Source organism: Dryobates pubescens, chromosome 34 (assembly GCF_014839835.1).
Source record: "Dryobates pubescens isolate bDryPub1 chromosome 34, bDryPub1.pri, whole genome shotgun sequence".
Classification (NCBI taxonomy): Eukaryota; Metazoa; Chordata; class Aves; order Piciformes; family Picidae; genus Dryobates; species Dryobates pubescens.
The window spans coordinates 2401584-2411315 of record NC_071645.1 but is presented as its reverse complement, the minus strand read 5'-3'; the positions used below and the strand labels follow the sequence as shown (position 1 = coordinate 2411315).

Sequence of the window (9732 nt, the reverse complement as noted above, 5' to 3'; positions counted from 1 at the left end):
TTCCCAGAGGAAAACCTTTTAGCTGCCTCACCCTGACCATGTGAAGCACCCCACGCTGTCTTTGCCTGGGTCTGCAGAAAGTTTAAAACAGCAGAGCTGAGGTCTGGCCTGAGCCACACATCTCAGCAGGGGCAAGTTCAGGTGCCTGTGGCAGTACATTAAAAGGGAGATGGGAGAGGAGAACTCTGGGTAAAAGATAAAAATAAAAAGTGGAAGCATTTTATAGTGTGGGGGCTTGATGGCAACCCAGAGAGCCCTGCCCTGGGGAGAAATGTCTCACCAGAAGTATTTCTTGAATGGAGGTGGGGGGAAGGGGATAAATTAATGTATTAATGGTGGAAGTAGCCAAACACTGCAAGGACAGGAAACCCAGCCACTGAAACAGCTGTTGCAAGGATGGTGGAGCTCTCCAAGGACAGGGGGGTGCTCTCCTAAGCTGTGGACTGCAGCTTTACAGAGGAGGTAGGAGGCTGAAATCATTGGGGCAGGCTCGTCAGCCTCCAAGCAGGCTGTCCAGAGGAATTCCACCAGCCTTACAGCCTGCGAATCTATTCACTAACCCTCGTTACTACGTAATAACTTCTGTTATTTTGGAACAAACCTTGTATCAGGCTAATCCGCTTTGTTACCGAGCTGCCCATCCTTCCCTCCAACAGGAATTAAGTGCTAAAGGAATTAAAAAGAGGAGGAGATTGCTGAAGTGGTCCTTAGAGGTATCTTTTTATAACTGCTGGCTGCTTTCCCCCCTTTCTTTTCCACTATGTGCGGTATCCTTCCCCACTGATTCTGTCCTTTTCTGCTTGCCAGGCATTGATTTGTTCCTGTGTTGTTCTAATGGAGCTTGAAATCAACATGACTTTGTTGTTCGTTGTTGTCATTGTTGTTCACATCTTTGTTTGGGGTTCGGCATCCTTGTGGAGGCCAGGGCAGCTCAGGAGCTGGCGTTAAAGAGGCTAAATACCTCCTTAGCACAAGATCCACAAAGGCTGTGTCGGTGTCCAGCATAATAAAGGCTGCTACACAGCACAGCAAACCAGTGCCTCCCTCCTCCCGAGCAGCAGCCCTTGTGCTGGTTCTGAATCCCCTACACACACACACACACACACTTATCAGTGCACACAGAACGTGGCCAGATAAAGCTCCTTCTTCCAGCAGGCCCCATAAAAACGCTGGGTATCACTCAGGATCCACACCCAAAGCGTTCACGAGTATCTGTCTCTATTCCAGGGGAGATCTCTGCTCATTTCACACGCAGTTTATCTGAGACATTTTTATCTGCCGTACCAACGGCCAGACAGGTAGGGACAGGCTGCCAGGGGCAGCAGCCACGGCACAGGCGTCCCACCATCCCGGTTCCCAAAAGGAGCCTGCAGCTTACATCACGCGGGTGGGGAAGCACTGCCGAAAGGCACCACCGGAGCCCCACCGAGAGGCTCTCCGGACTCCGCGATTCCCCCCTGCACGCACACCGGACTCTCGCCGAACAAAAGCCAGCTGCCGACAGCAGCCCGCAGGGGGTTGGGAGATAACGGCGAGGGGCGAGGCCGGGCAGCCCCGACCCCCACCCCTCCGCTTCCCGCAAGCGGACAGAGCCCGGGGCTAGGCGCAGCCCCGGCGGAGCGGCATCGCCCACGGCGGCAGAGCGAGCCGTGCCGGGCCGTGTCGGGCCGTGCCAGGCTGCGGAGCAGGCAAAGAGTTAACGCCGCTCCGCTCCTCCGCCCAGCGCTGACATCACGCAGGAGAGGCCGAGCGCCGCCGCCGCCCCGCCCGGGACTGTCTGCGTGTGCGTGTGGAACGGCCGTGCCTTGCAGCCCCCCGCCCCGCGGCCGGCCCGGCCCCGCGCCCCCCGCCCGGCCATGGACCGCCGCAGCCGGACCTCCGCCGGTGCCCCCGCCGCCGCCTGAGCGCCGCCGGCGCCCCGCGCCCCGGGAAGCGGAGGGCAAGAGGCAGCGGGCGGGGGCTGCCGGAGCCCCGCCGCCGGAGCCACGGGACCGCCGCGCTGTGAGCGGCCGCTGCAGCCCGCGGAGGGCTCTCCCTCGCCTCTCTTCGTTTGTTTTGCCTTCTCCCTTCCATTATTCTTTTGGCCCTTTTCCCTCCTCTTGTTTTTGTGATTGTATTCCCACCCCCACCCCCTACTTCCCCTTCTCCCTCGCCCAGCTCCGCGGACGTGCCCGCTCCCGGAGGAAGGCACCGGCACTGCCCCGCGCCCACGGAGAGGGGCCCCGCCAAGCCCCCGGGCCCCTGAGCGGAGCTCTCCTGCGGCCGCCCGTCCTCCCTGCTGGGCGCACCGCCTCTTTGTCCTCCCGCACCGACTTTTTTTATCGTTATTTTTATTCCCCCCCACCCCGCATTTTTAAGCAGACCTGAACATCACCGGGGGCGGGGAGGGTGGGGGGCCCAGCGAGACGCTGCCAGACCGACCCCTGCCCATCTCTCCTAAGGAACTCTCATGGCTTCACAGCTGCAGACAAGTTGCCGTGCATCTTGCTGGACTATCGGAGTTTGCATCCTGGCGGCCGCGCTCCTCCCAGGTGAGCCGGTGTCCCCCGGGGAGCTGCGGGGGTCGGGTGAGCCCCGGAGAAGGGCTGCGGGCTGTTGGTGGGGGGAAGGGGGTGCGGGAAGCGCTGCGGAGCGGCTTTTTGAGGGTGCGCGCCCGGCTGTGGAAGCATCTGCGTGAGGGGTGGGAAAGAGTTGGGGCCGATTTAATCTCTAGCTTGGAGAGGAGCAGCACGATCGTTTGTTTTGGAAGCGGCTACAGGCAGTGGGCACCGGAGTCCTGCGAGCTGAGGCGGTTTGTTTGCTTTTTGGATCGAGCAATGTCTAGCGAGGCATAGCAGCCAGGCTTCCCGGGAAAGGGAGCCACGAGGCTGGGTAATGAGCGCAGATGTTTGGGAAGGAGAGATGGAAGGTTTCAGCCGTTCAGATCCCCGAAAGCCCCACTCAACACCCACGCTTCCCACGGGCTCTTTTGCGAGGGACTGGACCGCTCCCAGATTTCAGACCTTCCCTTCCCTGCTTTTGCTCTTGGGTGCCTGATGGCATCTGATCCGTCTCTGGAAAGGAGGAGATGGGCAAAGCTTTGGGTTGAATTCTCCCCAGCTCGTTCGACCGCTGCTGGCGATTGCAGAACAGTCACTGTGTCCACACCCCAGGGTTTGGTCCTGCCCCGGGCTCTAGCACAGGTCTTAGAAGCTAGAGAGTGACCCACTTTGTGAAGTGCCCTGGAGGGGACTGTTTTATTCTGCTCCAGTGCGGAGCGGGTTAATGCCATACTGGAAGGCTTTCTGGAGTCGGCAGTGGAGACACGGAAAGGAGACCAGCAGCTGGGTTTACATCACTTGTGAGCGAACTGGGAAATGCAAGTAGAACCGATGTTTGCCTTTTCGAGGCTAGGTTCCTGGCAGCTGGGTCTGGAGTGCGTGACAGTGGGCACATGTGCCACCCCCAGATTGATATCCAGCCTTCTGCAGGATCTGTAAGAGGCAGCCTGTGCCTGCAGAAGTGGGGGTTCTGCCGCTGGAGAGAAGTTGCAGGGTGGAATTGCCTCCGCTTCTCCTCTCGTTGGGCTGGGGCAGCATCCTAGGAGAGCAGCCGGGCTGGATGGGCTGTGACAGAGATGTGACCACTTAGCAAGGTTTGGGCCAAAAGACCATCGAGCAAATGGCAGAGCCCAGCGTTCCACAGTGCCAACAAAGACAGAAGTGATAATATCCAGGGCATGGGAGATCAGTAAGAGCCCAGGGACTTGGTTGTCTAGTTAAAACGGGTGAGGACAGAGGCGAAATGGGAGGAGATGGTGGTCAAGAAAGCAGGAGACTGTGAGAAGGAAAAGGTTAACAGAGTGATGAGAAACCAGGTCTGGGCATACCTGTGTATTCCCAGGACAAAGGGATCTGGATCTGCTGTGCATTGCAAAAAGAGGTGACGGAAGGGACAGCCTCGGGCTCCCTGCACTCCTCTGTGCTTCCAGGCAGGTGCCTGGCTGAGCTCTGACTCCTCTCAAGGAGGCTCAGAACTTTCCATACCATTCTTTCCTCCTTCTCACCCATTCACCAAGCAGCCCCATGCGGGAAACCCTCCCTGCAACCCCTGGGAAAAGCACTGGAGGTGGAGTAATGGTGTAGTGACTGTGCTGGGCAAATCAAAAGGGGTTTCTGCTCCTCTAGTCCCCCTACGTATTGCTTTCACCAAGGAGATACACAGACAGTAACCCTGGGGAAGCCTAGCATCTCACCTTGTCCTGCCAAGAGGGACTTCTTTTCTCTTTCCTATCCTATTTTTGGCTGTTCTCAAGGCTTTGCTGCCAGCAGCCAGGCGTTCCTGTCTCCTGCCACTCTGCAGTAGGCTGGTAGTTTGTCTTGCACTGTCCCGCTGTCAGCTCTGCCAGGATAAGTCAGTGGTGCATCTAGTGGTGCCTTGCCAAGGAGAGGGTACAGCCAGCTCTGCAATGCTCCAGGAAATTAATCCTTCCTGACCCCTGCCCATGATCACTGAGTCCCCTGCAGCCTGTGTGGGTGAGACTCTCGGCTGGACCGGTTTGGTGGTGGATGCAGCACGTTTGCAGCAGTGACTGATCCTACATTACCTATTTATTCATTAATTCCTTTCATTCAGTTGTGCATTTAGGTGGTGGTTTGAAAAAAGAAAGAAAGAAAAAAAGAATAGCTCTATCCCAGCCAAACCCAAGACAGCTTATTTGTGCTCTGGATGCATCCCAGAGCTGCAGGGAAGGACCAGCACAATACTGTGCTAGGTGCTGCACAGAGCCACAGCACACTGGCAGTCCTTACTAGACCACAGGTCTGAGGCAGGCAAGTTCCTCAAGCTCATGATGAATTGTGGCAAAATCAGCTGAGGGGACATCTAGAACAAGCCATAGGGAAGCTGGTGAGGGGTTTGGAGCACAAACCCTATGAGGAGAGGCTGAAGGAGCTGGGGTTGCTTAACCTGGAGAAGAGGAAGCTCAGGGGAGACCTTATTGCTGTCTACAACTACTTAAAGGGAGGTTGTAGCCAGGTGGGGGTTGGTCTCTTCTCCCAGGCAACCAGAACAAGAGGACACAGTCTCAAGCTGTGCCAGGGGAAGTTTAGGCTGGATGTTAGGAAGAAATTCTTCCCAGAAAGAGAGATTTGGCCATTGGAATGTGCTGCCCAGGGAGGTGGTGGAGTCACCATCCCTGGAGGTGTTTAAAAAGAGTCTGGAGGTGTTTAAAAAGAGCCTGGATGAGGCACTTGGTGCCATGTTTGAGTTGAGTAGATGTTGTTGGGTGATGGGTTGGACTTGATGATCTCTGAGGTCTTTTCCAACCTGGTCTGGTCTATTCTATTCTATTCTATTCCAATACAGTCAAGCTTGCTTACCCAGGAGAAGGGGAGAGGGCAACTTAGGATCCCCTGTTGGTAAATGTGGTTTGGTTCCTAGCACCCAAGAAAGAAGAGAGGGAGGCAGGTGACACTACCTGCTTTCTGAACAGCCTTTCATGCTCATCTGATCAATGCCATTTCATTTTGTCCCCATCCACATATACTGCCTCCCCCTTCTGACAATGTTAGCTTTTCTTCTGATAAGGAAATAAAAGTTCCCCGCTGTAAAAGCTGTAAGGAGTCCCTTAAAGCCTGCTTTACAAATTGTCTTTAATGTGATCGGCTCAATCGTCCAGAACTGATTCAATTCAGGGTTCCTGCAGCCTTCCTGCCATGCAAATTTATCTGCCAGTCCATTTGGAACCAACAGCCAGGTATCAACTCAGCCTTCAGTGTCAGGGCTTCAAGATGCTGATATGAATAGGGCTCATTGAAAAGCTGTGGAGCACTGGGGAGGAGAGATCCTCAGCACTGATCTGCAGAGGTAGGAACACTTGCAGTTGAATTTATGCTTTACAGGTCTCAACAATCTGTCTGTTTGTCCCCACCGTGGAACTCGGTGCAGCTTGGGAGGCAGAGCAGAGGCATTCATCTTGAGCTTGGTCATGCATCTGCAGCTCTGGGCTTCTGCTTTCAAATGCTCCCCTCTGTCAGGGGACAGATTCTTCTCTGCTGTCACTGGGCTAACTCAGGCTCTGAGGGGATCCTGTGAGCCCTTTGCAAAGAGCAAAAGGAGAGCTGGAGAGGTGTCTGAGGCTTTGACACCGGGTTTTTCCATCACCGTGCTTGCAAGCGGCACTGACTGAGCCGCAGAAACCTGGAGGCTTTGGGTCAAACTCGGCTGCAGCTGAAGGAAGGGGGAGGTTCCTTTTTGGGGAGGTACAACAGTTCTCTGGAGTGCTGGGAACAGCCAAATTGTGTCACTGCGGGGTCTGGTCCATCTTGTACTCAGCAGAGCTACTTTAGTATCCCAAAGCGGCTTCCAAAAGACAAAAAGTTACCAGAGTTTTATTCAGCCTTTGATTTGAATTCTTAGTTGCTTTTTCCTCTCCCTTTCCTATCTCCTCCCACAACTCAGAAGCAACACCACCAGGCTATTTCAGGCAACCAAAGTGTGTCTTTTGCTGATATTTTCTCCTTGAGCCTCGCTTGTTGCGGTGGAACCAACTCCTCTAGCTCTAACCCAGCCCGCGTTGATGAGCTCATGTGTGTGTCAGCGTGGGTGAGGCGACAGGCTGCACTGAGAGCCAGCTCAGCCCACGAGCAGGAGGGTGTCTGCCCCATGGCCAGGGCCAGGAGATGACTGTGGAGAATCATAGAATTGTTAGGGTTGGAAGGGACCTCAAGGATCAGCCAGTTCCAACCCCTCTGCCATAGCCAGGGACACCTCACACTACAGCAGGTTGCTCACAGCCACATCCAGCCTGGCCTTCAAAACCTCCAGGGATGAGGCTTCCACCACCTCCCTGGGCAGCCTGTGCCGGTGTCTCACCACCTACATGGGGAAGAACTTCTTCCTGACATCTAATCTGAATCTACCCATTTCTAGTTTTGCTCCATCCCCCCAAGTCCTATCACTCCCTGACACCCTAAAAAGTCCCTCCCCAGCTTTCTTGTAGCCCCCTTCAGATACTGGAAGGCCACAAGAAGGTCTCCTTGGAGCTTTCTCCAGACTGAACAGCCCCACCTCTCTCTCTCTGTCCTCATAGCAGAGCAGCTCTAGCCCTCTGCTCATCCTCATGGCCCTCCAGTACTCCAGGTGAGGTCTCACATGCTGGCTGTGCTTCTCTTGATGCAGCCCAGGATGTGATTGGCTTTCTGGGCTGCAAGTGCAGACTTTGCTCTCTGGACCAGCAGCGTTAGTCAAGCTTGCAAGGAGTCAGCTGGAGCAGGGGCATTGCCACATCCACAACACATCCAGCATGAGGCAAATGCTCACAGCTAACTGGTGGCTGACAAGATGCTGATGCTGGCAGAGCCTGGCACATCTCTCCTCACATTGCCCCTCCTCTGGGCTGTAACTGTACCAGCCACAAAGCTAAGTTTACAGGGAGGCACCAGAAGGATCCTTTGGGCACAGCTCACACCTCAGCTGAATCATGAAGGGAACCAGAAGAGCTGGTTGCTGTGACCTGCTTCCCAGGCCTGCATTTCCACTGGCAGCCCTTGCCCTCTGCTAGTGCTGCTGAGGCTGGGGACAGCAGGGGGAGAAAAAAACATAACTTGGAGTTCAAACCAAAGGCTGACTAAAACTCTGGCAACTTTTGGCCTTTTGGAAGCTGCTTTGGGATATTAAAGCAGCTCCACCGAGTACAAGGTGGACCAGCCCCTGCAGTGACACACTTTGACTACTCCCATTCATTATGAGGCAGGCAGAGAACAGTGAGTGGCCACCACTGGCCACCTTTCCCTCCTCCAGTGCCCTGAGTTGTGGCACAGCACTGCCAGCAGGCAGGCACCTGGGGAAGGTGGTGGGGCAGCACCAGGGCAAGAAGATTTGTTTTTGAAGAGGAGAAGCCAGGCTGCCTGTGAAGGGTGCAGGGGGGATTTGGTGTCCTCAGATGTATGACCAAAATCCTCAGGGCCTCTGAGAAAAGGTTTGCATCTTGCAACATCATTGCTGGAGGCTGTGTTGGCTCAGCCTCTCTCTGAAGAGAGTTGGGGCTGTTCAGTCTGGAGAAGAGAAGGCTCCAAGGAGACCTTATTGTGACCTTCCAGTATCTGAAGGGGGCTACAAGAAAGCTGGGGAGGAACTTTTGAGGGTGTCAGGGAGTGATAGGACTGGGGGGAATGGAGCAAAACTAGAAATGGGGAGATTCAGATTGGATGTTAGGAAGAAGTTGTTCCCCATGAGGGTGGTGAGAGACTGGCACAGGTTGCCCAGGGAGGTGGTGGAAGCCTCATCCCTGGAGGTGTTTGCAGCCAGGCTGGATGTGGCTGTGAGCAGCCTGCTGTAGTGTGAGGTGTCCCTGCCCATGGCAGGGGGGTTGGAACTGGCTGATCCTTGAGGTCCCTTCCAACCCTGACAATTGTATGATTCTTGCCATCCTGGCCTCCTTTTCACAGGCCACCAAGCCATATAAATGTGGAAAAAAAAAAGGGCAAAAACAAAGGAGAGAAAGCCAGAGGTGCTCCAGGCTGAGCAGCCCCTGGAGCATCAGGTGAAATCAGGGCAGCTGCTATGCAGGGTGAGTTGGTGCCGTCAGCCACTGGAGCTGGGACCCACTTTGCATTGGAGACACCCAAGGTGTTAATTACCAGAGCCCAGCCAGCCCAGCACAGAGAATTCAGAGCTCTGCAGTGGAGGTTCCCTAACCTAAATTATTGTTTCAGGTGAGAATTTGTTTAACTAAAGAATGGAACCTCTCATGGTACGTCCCCTTGCTTTCCTCCTGGCTGCTGCTGAGCCCCAGATGTGCTCCTGGCCTTACAGTTTTCTTGGCTTCTCCCAGGGGAGGTTCAGTCCAGGCTGGTCTGATGCATGTACCCTCCCAGCACACATAAGCCTACCCTCCCAGCTTCCAAGGGGAACCCCTCAAGCTCTGTAGCGGAAGAGAAACTCCTGCCCACGCTGCTCAGATGTGGAAGTATCATCCATGGGAGGAAGGACAGCTTCCCTTCAGCCTGCAAGGGAGAGCCTGTGGCAGCCAGGCAGGCACCTCCTTGTCCTTCCCCTGTGCCAGTTTCCAAGTCCTGCCTTTACCTTCTTGTCTCTGTCACGCACAGAAGTGTGCGGCAAAATGTGCAGGCTCAGAGGCTTCCCCTGCCCAGCACTGCCTTATTTTACATAACCTGTGCTGCCATTTCTGTGTGTCCCTGCCTCCATGGGGACCCAGGGAAGCATGGGCAGTGCAATGCCTTGCTGTCCATTCCCTGTTTCTCCCCGTCTCTGGGGTTGGTGCAGCCCTTCATGCAGGCTGGCATCATAAAAGCTGCAGCAGCGCTCGGCTCTGCAGCGGTGCCAAGGCAGAGGAACAGCAGCTAGTGGGCATGAGGAGGGGAGGGGGAGCTGCAGTCCCTTGCTGATTGCCTAGCCCAGGAGGACAGGGGGGCTCAGCTTTGTGAGGGGGGATCTTGCATGGCACAGGTCTGCATGGGTCAGTGCCAGGGGAAGTCTGGGCAGGGGTCTCTTGTCTCTTTGGCATCTCTGTGGGGTGCTGGGGATGGATAGGAGGAACTGACCCAACCTGATGAACCATCTCCTCTCCATTCCTCCACGATAAAGCTGTCCCTGCAGGAGGTTTATAATCCTCCTTTGACATTGTTTGGTGTGGTACAAGAGGAAAGCCTTTCTAAGCACTATCCACCCAACTCTGCCTCTCACCCTCACTCTGCTCCAGGCCTGTTGTCCCTGGCTCTGAGCCAGGCC

The 9732-nt window shown here is 55.3% G+C and overlaps 1 protein-coding gene across 7 annotated transcripts in view; it reads left to right on the top strand.

The window, feature by feature from the left end:
* Positions 1–1771: 1771 nt before the first annotated feature.
* Positions 1772–9732, top strand: part of NECTIN1 (nectin cell adhesion molecule 1) — a 114923-nt gene continuing 106962 nt past the window's right edge. For all 7 annotated transcript variants that reach the window (XR_008463010.1, XM_054176221.1, XM_054176216.1 and 4 more), the window contains exon 1: positions 1772–2531. Coding sequence is in view for 6 of the 7 variants with exons in the window: in XM_054176221.1 (XP_054032196.1) it covers positions 2450–2531 (82 nt within the window). In the remaining variant the exon portion in view is untranslated. The remainder of the gene's footprint in view (positions 2532–9732) is intronic.